Genomic DNA, 17,777 nt, shown 5'->3' on the forward strand with positions numbered 1-17,777 from the left:
ATCCTGTTGACAGAATGTACCCAGCTCGTTCTAGGGCTATAAATACCACAAACCCAACCCTAAATGCTGGCTATTCCAGGCATGCTATTCCAGGGCATTAAAGCAGAGGACACAAAAGGTATGAAAATATTAAAGGCTTAGGAGTGAGCAGCCACTAATGGAGGCCTAATGTCGTATGGAATAGTCTGTGCAAGTGGATATGGATACGAATATACCTTCAGACTAGATGCTGTCTCTCTGCTCTCCACTGCTACAAGAGCAGTATTCTCTGCAGTCAATGCCGCGTCTCCCCAGAAGTGCGACTGACTGCGCGGGCACCGTGTCCCTTCCGCGCGCGAACAGCACGAAGGGGTCGGCAACACCGGCCCCGGCGCGCAGCCAGCTCCGCGGCGCGGCGCTGCCCGCGGGGCCGAGCCGGGCCGCGCAGGGGGCGGCGAGCAGCAGCCCCGGGAGCCGCGGCGGCTCCGTCGGCCCCGCAGCCGCGGCCCGGCCGCCCCCTCCGCGGGCGCGGGCGCGGGCGCGGGCGCGGGGCGCGGCGCTGTCCGCGGTGCTGTCCGCGGTGCTGACGGCGGCGCGGCGCTGTCCGCGGTGCTGACGGGCCGCGGCGCTGTCCGCGGTGCTGACGGCGGCGCGGCGCTCTCGGGGCGCCGCTGGCCTCCGCCCCCGCCCTGGGGCGCGACCTGCGCGCCGCGCTGGGAGCAGCGCTCCGCGGGCGGGGCGAGGAAATGCCAGGGCTCCTCAGTGTCCCAGGGATTTAGCCAGCGGATCCTGCGAACTTCATCCGTGTAGCTGCCTGCCCAGCGCGGCTAATCGCACCCCTCCCCCTCCAGCTCATGGCGCAGGGGAACCGAGGTTTCTCCGAAACTCGCCTGCGAAAGCGCTTCTTGACCTTCCAGCCAGGCCACGGCACTGCCTCCAGCTGCCGCCACTGAACCCTGCCCGGCCGAGGAGACTTTCTGCCTCTGCCGCCCAGCTCCGCGCTGCCGGGAAACCCGGGGGCTGCCTGCGACGCTCTCGCACCCGACTCGCTGCCGCACACACGCGCTCCCTCTCCCTCTCCCTCTCCCTCTCCCTCTCCCCCCCGCCCCGGCTCTCACGCTCCGTCTCTCTCGCTCGCTCGCTCTCACCACACACCCGCGCGCGCTTTCTCTCCCTCTCCTTTTACCCGGAGGAACACTGATAGACATTTAATGAGGGGCGAAAGTTAGAGATTAAACCAATATGAACCATCGTTGCTCATAGCAGTGCCCTATTCAGAGCAGAGTGGAATCCAGCGAGCATCCCTGCAGGAATGGAGTCGGTAAAACAAAGGATTTTGACCCCTGGCAAGGAGGGACTGAAGAATTTTGCTGGAAAATCGCTTGGTCAACTCTACAGGTAAGACCAAGGTGTCTTTTAAGATTGTACTTCTTATGACAAACAATTGGAGGCTTTTCTTAATCCCCAACTGCTGAAAGAGGTTGAATAGTTATGCGCTGAGTATATTCATCGTGGTCGGTCTGGGAGCTCTTTAGATATCGCTGATATAATCTGGATCCTGGGAACTAATGCTGAAGCTTCTCAATATGGCACCCTCGTAACTTGACTATCTGATTCGTAGACGGTGTCAGTAAATATGTGGTGAAAGATTACCCCATCTTTCTCCCACAAAAACAGGATTTCATCTTGAAATCATAATCAGACGATAGCAGCTCCCTGCATTTTTGTTTTGTGTTAATTTTACAATGCAGTCACAGGATCTTTCCCCCTCCCAATCATTAAAAAAAATAATAATCCTTCCTGGTTTCGATTAGTCTTGTCCCTTGTGTAATTCGTCGTCAGAGGAAGATAAACATGGAGATGTATAAATAATTGATATCTGAACGATTTTTTTCTTCTTAAGCTGAAACGTATGGAGTGATATGTTAAATTATTTATCTGTCTGCACGGAGAAGCATTCACTTGATTTATAAGTAATATAAAACTGCAATTGCTACACTCGTAAGAATCACTGAACAGTATGTTCCTCTGCTTATGCATGTTTCTATCATCTTCCAGATGACAGATAACCAAAAATTCAGACATTACTAAAAAAGGTATGCACAAAAGTTGACATACCGAGTTCCATCAGACCTGGTGACTTTAGTGACCTCCAGAATGTTTGAGAATAATCTGTGAAATCCAATATATTTTTAATTTTCTCCTCTGCTAGAAATTATCTTGATTTTTTTTTAGAATTATTGATTAAAGCTAACTGCGGTTTTATCTGCCTACTGTAGGTCACGTAAAAGTCTTTTTTCTCTACCTATGCGGCAGTGTTGGGCACAGGCACAAGGCTGTTCCACAGAATGAGTCACAACTTCTGCTGCCATTTTAAGGGAAGAGGAGATATCAGTGAAGTAATAAAGATAACACTAAGATTTTTCATTTAAGTAGGAAGGGTGTAGTTTTAATAAGCCAAAAACAAAGCCAAAGCCAACAACAACGTAATGAAAATCATACATTTTATGGCTATATTTTAAGTCATCTTCTAAGATCAGAAAAAGAATAACTAGCTGATAATCCAGAATAACTGTTAAAAATCTTATTAAGGAAATAAAATCCATTTCCGCCCTTAAAGACTCAATAAAAGATAAACAAATAATACGATTGTGCCGACTTCTTTCTATATCGTCACACAGCGAATTATGGAGAAATAGTGTTTATATTCTCCAATGAAACTCTTTTTAAACTCTCCCTTGATTAACAAGTGCACCGTTTACTAATCTTATTCAATGCACAGAACTTAACTATTTGTTTTCGATTCTAAGAATTAAACTAGTTTTTGTGTCCCTTATACCTTAGTGTCTTCCTGAGGACAACAAGCATATTCAGTGAGAAGACACTTCTACATCATTCTGTATTCGCACGAACGAATTTTGAACATAAAAACACAGAGTGGTATTTTATTCAGAACTTTAAGACACTAAGAAATGCTGCCGACTTTACGAATGGAATTAATTCTCCCATCAAAGAAAAATCGGGAGGATTTCAACCGAATAACTATTGGAAGAATGCTCTATATTTTCTACAAAACACAGAGAACCTTCTAAGCCTGATTCTGTTAATTGTTACTGTCCCATTAGCCGGATGAGTTAACCTCAATTGAGAAGCTCCTCAAAGGAGAGCTGATGACGTGAGAAAGTACTCTTAAAGCAGAGGTTAGGGCAGTGGTAGGGAAAGTGCGAAGTGTCGGGAAATGGTCACAAACTCGCTCCTCAAGAGGACGGAGGTAGGATGAAAGTGGTTAGTTTTTCTGTGTTTTAAGTATCCCAGGGACAATAAAAGAAGAATATGAGATTCAGCATGGGACATTTGCTTGATAAACTTGATCTTTCTTATTGCCGACAAGGCATTTTTAAACCTTTTCCTCCAGCGAACAAATCAAACGAAGTGTTCTAAATCACCTTTTGCGGAGGACAGTTTTTCTCGTTATTTTATGTTGATTCGGAGTAGGTGCAAATAATCTTTTCTCTCCAAAATTCTACGCGTTCATTTCTAGGAGCTAGGATTCCCGACTGAAAATAAAGAAACGAGGGCAATGAGATCGAGCATAAAGCTGATCTGAGAAGATTAAAACTGCTAAACGATCGCGCTCCCACAGCATGTAGCTGAGCAGATGTGATCGTTGGATAGACTTCTCCGGAGATGCACGTTCTCCAAAGACAATCATCTTTTCTTCCACTGCTTGTGACAACCATTTTGCAAATCGAAAATAAGTGACAATATCGCCCCCTCCCTTTTTACGAACATTTCTTTTGTTCCCAGACCAGAAGCAAGCTGTACACCAATATCATTCCCCTTAATATTTCCAACGCAGCAGCGAGAGAATAAAACCTTCCCCAAAAGCCTGTTTCACTTCAAACTATGCCTCTTGAACTGCCCAACATGGCGCCTCTGCAGTGGTTACAGATGATGTCTTCTTAATGCGTCCTACATACTTAAACAGAAGTCTTTAATGATAGATGAGCAATTCGCAGCTAGAGCTCCTCCCTGGGTTTCTGCAGCGGGGTGGCGGGGGGAGCTGGGGATGACTAATCGTCACTCCCACAGGTCATTGCTAAAGAACAGCTGAAGGTGAATGGAAAACAGGGAGTAATCCCCCAAAACCAAACCAGCCCAAGGGGCGGGGGAGGGCTGCACGTAAGCCTTCAGCTGCTCGACGTATGTGTGCTTTCAGCCGGCCAGGGCGGCGGGGCTGCGGTGGGGCTTGACTCTCCCTTCTTGTGTCGGGCAGGGTCTTGGAGAAGAGGCAGAAGCCCGGGGACACCATCGAGCTGACGGAGGATGGGAAGCCCGTGGAAGTGCCCGAGAAGAAAGCCCCGCTGTGCGATTGCACCTGCTTCGGGCTGCCCCGGAGGTACATCATTGCCATCATGAGTGGACTGGGATTCTGCATTTCCTTTGGCATCCGATGTAACTTGGGAGTGGCCATCGTGGACATGGTCAATAATAGCACCATACACCGCGGAGGAAAAATTATCAAAGAGGTGGGGACTCTTTCCTCGTAAATGCCCTATGCTCTTAGCGCAGCCTCACGCCAAGCAGGTTAGAGCAGGCGACACGGGGCCCTGCAGCTTTCGGGCACTCACCTCCCGCCGCTCCCGGAGGCGCCCCGGTGCTCCCGCCACCGCGCCGGCGGCCGGGGCGCCGCTGCGGTGCGAGCAGCAAACCCTCCCGATTATTCCGGGTTTTCCCTTTCGGTTCCCGGCCCAAGGCCATTCTGCTGCACAAATTTGTGGGCAGATTTGCTGCCGTTTGTGCTTCAGAAAATGCAGATATCTTGTAAAATAAGTGTAGGGATTGGGGAAGGAGGACGTCGAGTAAGCGATAGCAAATGGATGTGCGGAGCTGTAAAGGAGATGGGGAGGCTGTGCAGGAATGTCTGAAAACATCAGAATGACAGAATTCACGTTAATAAAATGCCACCGTTTTAAAGCGGGTTGTAGCCACGTGAGAAAGAGGGGAATGTTAAATATAGGTGAGTATTAAACACGGAAGTCCGGAAACAAACCCCGAACACTTACTCCTGAACGCATTCAGGAGCCGAAACAAGAAGTTTCCAGCGCTTCCACCCACCGCCGGGCGCCAGCGGGGTGTTTGCAAGCCCAGTAGACCCAGCCGAGCTGGCTCCTGCGGGCCTGGGGCTCCAGTGGCCGTGCCGTGCCGTGCCGCGCCAGGGCAATCCTGGCACACGGGGCTCTTGTCACTGCTGAGGGACCCGGTTGCCGCGGGTCCCACAGAGTCCCGGGCAGCGCCATTGAGTTTGTTTTGCTGCTTATTTATTTGGCGGGCAGTTGGAGTGTATTTGCTGTCGTGAGGAAACAGAAAAAAGGAATATATCTGGGAGCCTCGTGCCCTGCCCTTTTCCCAATCTCCCGGCGCTGTACCGGTTGCCAAGTGGCACCACCGACATTAGACAATTCCCCCTCGACTGCCCAGTATGAAATTACCGTGGGTGAATGGTTTAATCTGGCACCATTACAGCCTTCCTCTTTTTCTTTTCATCTCTCCTGGTCCCTTGCACTGGAAGAAAGCGAAATTCAACTGGGATCCTGAAACAGTCGGCATGATCCACGGCTCTTTTTTCTGGGGATACATAATCACCCAAATCCCCGGCGGGTATATCTCCTCCCGACTGGCGGCTAACAGGTAACGGCGGCCCCGGCCCCTCGCTCCGCGAGCGCCTGCAAACCAGAGGCAGCCTCGGCGGCCGCGGGCCTTGCGCGAGCCTTGCGCGGGCCAGGAAGCACCGCGCCCGCTGCAGCCGGCTGCCCCCCCCCCCAGGTCCCCCGGGCTCCCTGGGCACCCGGGCCGCCGCGGGGCGGCGTGCGTGTCCGCGCAGGATCAGCGCAGCGCAGCGCAGCGAGGCGACCGGCTCCCCCGGGCTTGGGAAAGAAAAGGCGCTCGCGTGAAACCAGGGCGCGCTTCCTGCTCGGAAGTGCCTTCCGCTCTTGTGCGGGGTTTCGGGCGCGTCTTTTTCCTTCAAAATGCAATTTTAGTGGGCTGTGACAATGCTATTAAAAATAGAGGTTCGTTATTTCATCGCAGCTTGAGATGTTTTTTCAAAGATTAGACGAAACGTATTTATTTATTTATTTTGAGAAAAGGAGAACAATCAGCACGAATTTTCCACTGACAATGAAATGATTTTAGAATGGTCGAAAAACATGTTTCAATTAGATTTACACAATGAAAAGAAAGTGCAGATGGTGCAGGGACTTAAGGACTCGTTTCTATGGTGTCTGGCAATATTTCAAGCACCCTGGGTGCGATTCTACCTGTTAATTAGATCTACTGAGTATTCAAGACACATGAGGCTTTCACATCCATCCTTAATGCCATAGGCTCATCGTTAGGAGAAGTAGCGAAGGTCCTAGTGCCACTGTAACTAAGTGCAAATGGATACTAAAAATACTATATATACCCCTTTAACTCCTTTCAGGAGTGGGAAACATCAAAGGTAGCCCTGGACAGAGATACTATCTGCTTGTCTGGAGAGTAAGCTTCCTTGTATTTGTTTGGGAAAGAGGGGGAGGAGAGAGGGAAGCTATGGCAAAAATACCCTCTCCAAGAGTAGCAGAGCTTTTAGATGGAGGCTTCCATTAAAAATAATGAGCATTTACCTTTGTACAGATCCTCTGTATAACTCTGTCAGCCCTCATATTGCAAATGAAGCCAGAATGCAACATTTCTTAAACAAGAAATCCACTGTCTGACAGTTTTCAAGATAATGGTTCAGAAATGTAAAAAGCTATTTCAAAAAATAATAAAGAGCCAGATAAAGGGTTCCTTCCTCTTTATTCTTTTTTCTTGAGTATATTTTTTTTTACATCTTTACACAGCCTGTAACTCCTCAGGATTAATAGAAATCTTGCCTGAGCAAAGACTGAAGGATTTGACCCGGAAAACGAAGAAATTCTGTCATCAATAACCCTAGCATAACTTTAGCAAAGTAATTTGAATCATTCCAGTTTTAAATTGGTGTAAATATAAAGGTCTGCAAGAGAATGACATGGACATTCTCAGGAAAACTCGATAGCATAAATACATAGACTGGAGTACATGAACCAATTTTTCCTCTCCTTCATGATATTGTAAATGCAGACTAGTTCCAATTATTAGCCTGGAGGTATTTTAACTCAGGAGTTTTCACAGATTAGAGGTTAGTTATTGCTGTTGTGGAAGCCTCTGAGACAACTCCAACACAAAGGAAATGACTGTTTAAATCACAGATTTAATTAAGGAACTAGCTATGACATATATACCAGTAATCACACAGAGTAAAATATGGATAATTGTCTTGACTTATATTTAGTACACAGTATTTATGCATTTATGCATAAATGGCATAAAGCAGAGAGTTAGGTGCAGTGGTCAGAATAAAAGTGCATTGAAAAAAGCCAAAAATCTAGTTCCTGAATGCTACAATCAGATTTTGGCATCACATGTTCAACTGAAATGTACAGGAAGTTCTATAGGGTAAAGCAGCACCCAAAATTTGGGGATGCAAGCCTCAATGCCCACGAAATTTCCCAGAAACTCTGCATGCAGAAAAAGTCAGAGATGCGAACACTTTGGACTCAAGGCCTACAGTAACGTCAGAATGTCAGCTACTGTAAAAATCAGTGTTGGTCTACATGTCAGATGTTATAGTCACAGCTGGTCTCTTCATATTGTGGTGGATGACAGCCAAGTAACTTTTTTTTTTTTTTTTTTTTAAACAAATCTCACTGTATACCTTTGCGTGCAGCATCATTGATTTTCTCTGCATTCAGAGCTAGTCTGAATTTATACAGAAAAGCTAACTTCAGGTGTATTCTACAAACAAAATAACAGACTGCAGAATAACATAGCAGGATTCACAACAATTTACTAGAAATCCAGTCTCAAATTGAAGAAAAAAGGGAGATTTTCAAGATGGAAAATGATTCATTCCCTGAACAGGAGATAACAATTACATGAAAAGGACAACGTGAATGAAAAACTGAGTCCCAACTGCCAAGAGTGTCAAGGAAAGCAATGAGGAAGGAAGGTTAACGGGTGTTTTGTGAGCTTAATTTGTTATTTACAGGCAGTTGCTGAGTTTGCTTGATATTAATATTCAGTCTAGCAGCTGATTATAGAGACTGGGACATAATTTGAAAGTGTCGCTAAGGCACAACACATGGAAAAACCAACCCTCTTGTATCAAGAAAATCATTCTACATACAGTGCATTAATTTCAAACTGGGCTGAGGTTCTTTATTTTAATCTTGTCTCTGTTTTAAAATGCTTACTGAAAATCAAGAATTAGCCACACCGAGCTCTAAACTCTCTGCTATTTTTTTTTCCAATCAAGTCAGGCAATGGAGAGCTTTTTACTAGCAAGCTTTCCTAATTGTAAAACTCAAGGCTGCTGCTGCATAGTGATTCTGTTCTGCCTTGACCCACTGCTCTTATCGTGCATATAGCTCCCCATTGCTTCTGAGGTATGAGGTTTATTGGCATACAATGAATGGCAAATCTAGTTGTTCAGGAGTTTGCAGTTGATAGCTTGGATCTCAATTTATCTCAGATTGCATCATAGAATTTTCCTTGATAGAGTCTTTTCGGCCCAACACTGAGAAAAATGCTTTAGTTAGAAGAGACATGTTTACACTTTCATAGTAACATAAAGATCAAAGACAACTGTGTTTGAAAATTCCACAGTACTTTCAGAACTCTTACCTCTGACGGATCACTAGAAATTGGGCTACAGCAGGTTACAAAGGCCAGCACCCCTGAGCACTTTCAAATTCTATTGTCTTCCATAGATGTATGGAACATTCAGTACATTGCAAGACAACTTAATCTTTCAAAAGGGTTGGGCCTCAGGTGCCAACTCGTTTGCACTCAGTGAAGCTTTAAACTTGTACCCTTGGGTAATGTGGGAAAATAGAAAAGGATTTCCTTTTGCTATGAGGCTAGAGACCTCCTCTCCCAGAGGAGGATCTGCCTCTGGAAGATGCTGGTACGAAAGCACTATGCAACCAACCACAGCAGACCAGAGGAAAGACAGCAGCGCAGTGTGGAGTCCCGTGGGGAGAGGTTATTACAGCTACACCTTTCTTCAGAGTTAATTTCTCAGTGAACAATGAGGAATTAACCTTGCCATTGGTTAAGCAACAGATGATGACAGCAGAGAGTGCTGAAACACACCCTGGAGAAGGCATCCTCCTGCAGGGGCCTCCAAGTCTACAACTTAGTGAGGTTACTTACTTCCCACATTTGAACTTCTGTAGAGCCTTACACTGAAAACAGTACCCTGCTCTCCAGGCTGCAGTGCACTGGGAGTAGTGGGTGGCCCCTGTAGAGATTTTTATATAAATGTCTTTAACAAGAGAAAATCAGTGATGATTAGAGCTTTTGAGACTGTAAGTGCATGAATGGACAAGCGGATTATAGAGATCCAAAAATATTATAAATACTTTTTAGTTACAACTCATTCTGAATATAATAACAAAGGTTTCTTATAGAACAGTGGGTTAGTAGTGAGACTTCTCTAGAAATCTGAAAAATGCTGGGAATTCAATGCTATTTATTGTTTTTACTAAAGTCACAGTGAATTTCCACTGGTGTGACTTGAGTTTTTAGAAGGAAAGAACTAAGCTGTATTCACATTGTTTAAAAGCATTTTTGTTCCTTGAAAATTACAAGGAAACATGAAAATGCAAGTAGTACACTACTATAATGTGTTCACACTATTTAATCAGTTAAACCATAATTCACAATGGCGGTAAATGCCATTTAAAAGCATGGAAAATCTCATTTGAGTGCTTTTAAAGTACAGGTTTCAGTGTCAGCATTACAGCGACTCCCACCAGAGTGGCTAACATTATAAGATTACCATGCCGCGTGAACAGACTGCAGTCTATAATATGCTGACAGTCCTCTAACCTGTTAGTCTTAATTTCTGTTTAGCCACAAAAGGAACTTTGACTGGGGATAATCAGACTTCATCTCAGCTTGACACATTTTAAAAGGCAATCATCATTTACAGTGATTGAAACCTTGTTAAAAGAAAAAAAAAAGAAATTTGTGGTTTGGTAGTTCTTCAGCTCTATCTTTCAAAATTAGATTAAATGGGATTTGATGGCTAAGACGTTTAAATGCTTTAAAACAATGTAAGGAATGCAATATTCTCAAATGAAGTCTAAAAAGGACCATTTAATAAGTATATTCTTTTGTAGTACCTTAGCAACTATATTACCAACAGACTTCGGTGTTCTGATGCTTTGAAAAAAATATCACTAGTTAATCTGTAAATGTGTACATTTTTTCTTGACTTTGAGCTCCTCCAGGAGAATTTATATGTTTCTACTAAGCAACTAAGTTAGGAAGCACTTCAAACAGCAAGTATATTATATTATTCCCAGAATAATATATGCTTATCTCTGCCTATTGACTACATAGGGACTCCAGAGTACTTGGGCTACTAGCTGAAGTCATCATGTAGATGTGATGAAACCATTCCTTTTTGTGTTTTGCACAAAAAAATTACTGTCTGTAACTGGAGTAATGATATTTATCATACTAGTATGCTCTGAAGATAAATTAACTAGTGTTTATGAACCCTTCAAAGATTGCTATACTATTCTGACAGTGCTGAATAGTCTTTTAACAAGATCTAGTGTAATCTTCATATTTTATCAGCCATTTCATAAGTACATATAAATGTTGGTAAACTTGTGGATACAAAGAGGATAAAGATATATTGATTGGTAAACCGCTTTTTGTTCAAAACCATGTATGCTATAGTCAAATGCGAAGTAATGTCAGTGTATAAAGCCGTTGCTTCTGAGTGGGAAATCACCCTGGGAGGTAGTGACTCTGAAAGGGATCCTAAGCCATTCTATACCAGTAGCTCATCACGAGCTTCCAGCGTGGTGCCCTGGTAAAGAAGTTGATGTAATCCTGTGATAGTTGTTTTTTTCTGTATTTAGGGCTATTAAAACTAACTGTGGAATTACTTAAAAGATAGAAAGAAATGTCATATAGAAAAAGAAATAGCAAGAATCATGTGTTCGATACATCAGAAAGAATTCTGGGAGGTAATGATAATAAAGTGTGCATGTACCTCCACTGGGAAAAATCTCTGGGTATAAGTATGCTTTATTTAAATCCCATAGAAAGTCATAACAAGAACTAGTAAGCTAAAGCCAGATAAGTGAAAAAAAGCATAAATATTAACAATGACTACTAGCTACCACTGGCCCAAACAGGGAAAGAGTATGCTAGATTCTTCATATTGGATGTTATATTCCTATTCTGAAAGTTTTATTTTAGTCATTACAAAAATATGCTTTCAGTAAGGAGTTATCAAGTGAAATGTGAGGATCAATGTTATAGGGCAGGTCAGGCTAGATGAACTAATTTTTCCTTTGGCCTTAAAATATATTCACTTGTTTTGTCTTTAACCTAGAAAAATAATGATTTTATTTAAATTCGTGTTTCCTGTTTCACATTCACACTACTGCAAAGCTGCAGCTGTCTGTGAATAATGTGTGGTTTCAACTACCTGCTGTGCTGTCACATATATATGGAAAGGTGTGAAACTGAACTGTTTTTTATGACCTCATCTCAGGATAGTTTAAACATCATTAGATTATAACTTCTGATATACTCTTTAAAAATTCTGTTAAAAAAACACTGAGAATAACGAAACTCTTGCCCTTTAAAAGACAAAATCAAAACGCTGGGGTAGTATTTCATCACTGATTTTTCAAGGGTACATGTTATATACTTAGTGTAAAACAGGAAAGACTCATTGCAATTACTGGGTCATTGTTAGTTTACACAAGCTAGGGAATTCATTTCCAATTGCTCAGCTAAATATTTAAAATAAAAATGCAGTTATTTGATTGTACATGGCCATATACATTTGAACAAGTAAATACCGAGTTAAATACATAACATTTCAGGGAAATATACCAATCCAATACATACAAGAAATTATCACTAGTTATTTGTGAAAGTACAGTTTCAGAAACAGATCTATACAAATCACAAGCTCTTTCTGATAAAACAAAAGACTGAATACACAAGCTCACTTATGTGTACTCAAACATTAGAACTGTCTTACACAAAGATAGAAGAGAATTTTTTTTTAAATTAAAGTAACCTATATAATTCTATAATAATGACATACATTTCTCATTATCTGTCCAATAGTAAATCCTAGCACTACTCACATTGATAGTCATGGCTATAGAACTAAACTGAATTTCTGTACAACTCAATTATCTCTCATCTGTGTTGAACTCTGCATCATTGTCATGTTAAAACCTGAATGAAAACATATAAATCAACCTTTCAGTTCAGATTCTTCTCTGCTGTTAAAGTGCCATTCATCTTGTTATTAAGGGCCAAATCCTTGTTCCCAGCAAATAATCCAATAGGATTATTTCCATGCATAAATGGAATGATATTTCAGTCAAATATATGTCAGTGCATTTCTTCTCAGAATCCAAAAGATTTTATCAGAAAGTGTATTGTTAGTGTGTCAGAGAAATGATAATGTCCACCTCCCTAAATCAGTCAACTGTAATGACAACAAGAATAAAAAATGTAAGCCAGGTATTCATTTAGAAATACAAGCACAAAGTCCTCCTAGAACTTTACATCCTTACATTTCCCCCTTATAAAATATAAATTATTTACTTTAGTATATAGATGCAATATGTGTTTTTCTGTTTAACAAACAGCTTATAATTCAAAGCCTAACCAGGGTATTTTGGGATGGCTAGACAGGGGCTATCTTCTGAATTTAGGAAGACATAAATTGACCTTTGACTGTAAGACAGGGCTCTGAAGTTGTGCTTGCCAACTCCACCTTTCCCATTCAGTTCCAAATCCGGCAGCTGACACTGGGCTACGATCCCAGGCACTGGTGTTGGGCTCTATTTCCAGGCACAGAAGCCAATATCGCACAAAAAAACCCCAAGATGATTTTGTCCCCCTGTGGCACTGCACAGGTCAGTTAAGTGCCCGTCGCTGCAAGGAGGGGCCTGGGGAAACCTCTATGGGTGGCTGGTGCTGCTACTGCCTCTGCCATATGGCTTAGGGTTCTTCCATTTTTCCGTCATGAATGATGAAGCTGTTTTCACAATTTAATGATGCAACAAGGGAATTGGATGGGGCTTTTGATTGATAAAAGGGGCCTCAGATGTGTGACAAAAATTAATAATGTACCCAAGCCCTTATTATACCAGATTAGATGGCGGGAGGTCAGCTTTTACATATTAATGCTTCATGAAGGGCTTATAATAGGATTTAGTTTGAAAGGCAGACAGACACATCCCCTCCTCCCTTGTACACATATGAATGAAAATAACCTGTTTTATCACATTTTTAAAAAGATAAACAAAGCTGCTATGGTATGGCTTCTGGCCACAGATTGTTATTAAAGATGATCAGTTTTAAGTGATTCACTCTCAAGAAGTACCTTCAATCTATTACTGGCACCTGGGAATAACTGTTCCTCTTTAACGTCAAAGGTAGCTTATTCTAGCTGTTCTGCTGGGCAGCTGAGTTCATCAGACACTCTAATATTCCCAGCATAATCCCAGCTTTGTTAGCCCTACACCATTTTATGCATATTAAAGGTCTGATTCAGAAAAACACTACATTGGGTCTATCAGTTAGGAAGCTATAAACTGTCAGGGTGGCCATTTCAGATGAAAATATCTACCATAGCACAGTCCACAGCATCAGGGGGAAATTAATCTGTACTAGAGGTACAGTAAGAATGTTGAAACAAAATCACAAAATAGCTAAGTAGTTTCTCTCCACACTGGGTTCACTTTCACATAGTCCATTTGAATAAGCAAAGAGAAATAGAAAAGGTCACAAGAAGAGTTATCAGGATAATTACAAAGCAAAAAGACAACTACAGTAAAATAAATATTATCAGAATAATTTAGGTTAGAAAGAGGATGGACAAATGACATGATAGGTAAATACTTTAATAAACATGAGTATAAGTCATGCAATTAGTCCAAATTAATGTCCATGCACAGTTCGTAATCAAGGAGGTAGCCACTGATGCATGGGGAAACAGCTGGATTGTATGTCACAGTGTATTACTGGGGCAAAATAATCCTTTCGAGAACATTTGTTTACATTTACATAAATTGGAAGCAAGAAAACTATCATTAATGATATTAAACTTATTGCTTCCAAATGGACCTCATGCAATAATGTTATAAGCTAAAATACAATTTTCTCTGTTTTCTCTGTTAGCCCATGTGTCAGTACTGGCTGACTAGTTCAAGACCACAACGGTGGACTTTTGGAACTGCTTGGTTATAGGATGGCCATGATCCTCAGGGTAGTAAATACAGACAGCTATATTCTCTCTAATTGATTTTTTTTCAAAACTAGATATACGAAATTGAGAATACAACCCTGCTTGTTCAAATATAACTAACAGGACCAGAATTAGGTCTTAAATCAGGACTTATTTTTGCATTCCATCTTCCACTGACCTAAACCCCCTAAAATCAGTATCCATAAAAAATTTGCTACATTCTACACAAAATGGCACCAGACTTGCTTTCAGACCAAGCCTACAAAGAAATACATTATTTATCTAGATTATATCATCTAGGCATATCTACATTGTCAAATAACTTTGCTTCCAGTTCTCTGCCAGATCTTGATCCTTCATGAATCCATACAGCACAAATGATACCTCATAACCAGAGTCCTTTTTGGAGGGGAAAAAATAGTCTGGAAAAAAAAAAACAAAAACCAAAAAGCCTAAGTTTCTGGCAACACGCAAGATTGTAGCAGGGTTATATCCTTCTTATCTACATAGTTATGTAGCACTTTTTTAGGCTTTGCCTCCTTCATCTACCCTGTATATTTTGATACCTCACCCCAGTACAATATGCCGACTTGATTTCATGCTACAGAAACACCTTCATGCTGGTTGCACAACACTAAAGACAGAACCAGCATGCTCTGATGGAATCTATATTTAATCTGAGCAGTCTAGATACAATCGTCTGTAACACCTGGACTTTATGTCAGAAGACACTTCATCGAGCCGTACAGCTATAGCCTTGAGTCCAGCAATTGTCCTCCAGACCAGTTCCACAAAATATTTTAAATTTAAAAACACAACTGATTTATCGCTAACTGTATTATATGCCTCTAAGTTAACAGTTATGAATCACACTCTAAGAGTTTGAACTCAGTAAGGTAATTTGAATGAGATGCTCTTGGTCTGAAACATGATCAATCAGATTACGTATTTAAAGAGCAAGCCATCCCAAAGCTAATGAGCTAGAAAGTATGAGTCAGAGCTTTATCTAGGCATATGTGGTAATAATGAGTTGTAAAATGAAACCACAGGTTTGAAAGATTCCCCAGCTGAATTCAAACTGGAGAGGCAGGGAGGGCTAGGAGGGTGATCAAATGAACGGAGAAGAGGGGAGATGAGATGGAGAAGGCCTAGCTTGCTTAGTGAAGCAAAAGAGGCAGGATAGAATTGCTGTTATGGGTAAACTGCAGAGATTAAGACTGTTAAAAGTGACAGCATAGATACAAGGTATCTACTGGCTGTTGGAAGTAACAAACTGGAAAAGCCTCTAAAATAAATAGAACAAACGTTACCTGCTTATAAGATGTAACCTGATTCGATTATGAAAGGATTAAGTAATGTAGTTGCTGTTGAGAGCAGGTGAGTTGCTGGTAATGACCCAGGAATCTTTCCACTCAACACTGATTGCCATGATACTGCCATCCAGCAGTGCCAAAGTACTTCATAAAACATACACTGACATATCAAAAAAGGGTCTGTAAACAGTCAATGGAAGATATGACTTGAGAGCTGTTTAGGGTCTTGGTCTGATCTGTGTGAGCCATTGGCATTGGTGGGGCTCAGAGCAGAAAAAAGGCTGAAGAAAAAGACTTTATGTTACAATTACACATTACCTTTACTTCTGTGTGGGATTTCACTTTGGTGCTTCATCCAGATCTTTGAAGTAACATCAGGATCTATTCTACTAAAAGATTTTGGAATATTTTGAGATTTGCCTGTTTTAAAATCTGGCAGATCAAACCTCAGGTCCTCAAAAAGTTCATGTTCTGTATCAAAGTCTTCAAAGAGCCTCATCATACCTAATATGGGTAGACATACATTTATTGAGAAAAGAAATGTTAACTGGCAGCTATAAAACTGGAATTTCTATATTTTCAGTCATTGCACAGCTCACAGAAAAACTGAATTTACAAAGATGATCACAAATTGGCATTGCTATGACAAGAAGGATTTTGGAAAATATCTGCATGCCTGTGTGGACATTCCAGATAATTCCTGTCCTGGTTTCTCCTTAGACCATTCCAGATAATTCCTGTCCTGGTTTCTCCTTAGACATAGTCTTTTATTTGAAAAATTAAGCATTGAATCCAGCATTCAGTCTTGCAGTTCTTCTGAGGCAGGAGATTCTTTGGGTTGTGTTAAAAAAAAAAAAAAAAAAGAAAGAAAAAAAGCATGATCAGTTCAGTTGTGTGCTTTTGGCCTTTTGCAAGAGGAGCTGTGTCAAAGATGAATGATAGTAGGTGCAGTCTGAATAAAAGAGAACAAATTTTAGTAATCTTGAGTTGACAGAATAGTCTAAGGAGTCACTCTGAGTGATACATGCTCAGCAGCCCAGCTTCTGCTCCCAAATGTAGTTTCAGGAAAACCTAAGGAAGCTTAGACTTAGTTCATCTTTAAATATATTTTATAAAATATATAAATTTGTTCTTTAATGTATTTCATGCATCTTCCGTAAGGAAGAAGAATGACAATAATGGATGTCAGCCTAATCAGCTCACCAATTTGAATCCAAATATTTTGGGGAAACATTTTAACAATATTTTTTTTCAAGTCAGCATCCTCATCTTTAATCTCATCTTTCAGCTAGTTTGGGGAAACGCATGTTTTCACTCCTATTTGGTTTCTGCCCTTACTTAATGTAGGAATCTCTCTCTAAGGCTGGAAAAAATGTTTTATCATTGTTCATGGCCTAATATTGGATTTCTGGTTCAGTTTGTATGCAGTCTCCCTATATGCAGGAATTCTGCTTAGTTACCATCAGCTTAGCTGAGGTAGGACTGTGAGGAAGAAAAGAAAGTGTGAAATCATTCATATCAGTGAAGATTCATTAAGTATTTTTGCTTCCCACATTCACACTAACTTGTCCACAAGGATGACTGAGGAAAGGCATTGACTTGTGAATGTCCGTGCAAACAAGCATCCTCAGGGTGGTAAAAACAACTGATTAAATGATTAAAAAGGCTTAGACATTTCATTAAAATAGAGAAGGTAATATTTTAAATAAAATGTTCAAGTATACTTTACTCAATGAAAATAAAGTCCTTTATAATATGATTAGTATTATTGCAAAATCATCGAGAATAGTAAGTGTACAGGCCAGAAATGAATGTGGGTTATATTTCACTTAGGTTCATGTTCATAGTCAAACTTCCTATAATATTTTGATATAATTTATTGTAGCAGTGTGAAATTCTGTGTTTATTTCACATGATTCCCCAGGAAATCAAAATAATCAAACTTGCCTATTCAATAGATAGGTTTTTTTTAAGGGAAATGATGATTGGAGGCTTTTCAAAGGCCAAAAATATTCAGTTAGTGCTGAATGAATATCCTATCAAAGCTAATGAAAACTTTTTTAGATTATCATGAAGAGTGAACCGAAACCTTCTATGCCTACATAGTTTTTAATGCA

General features: G+C 41.3%; 1 protein-coding gene across 1 annotated transcript in view; it reads left to right on the forward strand.

Annotated features, from left to right (window-relative positions):
* Positions 1 to 1,291: 1,291 nt before the first annotated feature.
* SLC17A6 (solute carrier family 17 member 6) overlaps positions 1,292 to 17,777 on the forward strand; it is a 31,120-nt gene continuing 14,634 nt past the window's right edge. Inside the window, exons 1-3 of the mRNA XM_062576730.1 lie at positions 1,292 to 1,377; positions 4,256 to 4,508; positions 5,552 to 5,670. Of these exons, the coding sequence (XP_062432714.1) occupies positions 1,292 to 1,377; positions 4,256 to 4,508; positions 5,552 to 5,670 (458 nt within the window). The remainder of the gene's footprint in view (positions 1,378 to 4,255; positions 4,509 to 5,551; positions 5,671 to 17,777) is intronic.

The sequence above is a fragment of the Rhea pennata genome, chromosome 5 (assembly GCF_028389875.1).
Source record: "Rhea pennata isolate bPtePen1 chromosome 5, bPtePen1.pri, whole genome shotgun sequence".
Lineage (NCBI taxonomy): Eukaryota > Metazoa > Chordata > Aves > Rheiformes > Rheidae > Rhea > Rhea pennata.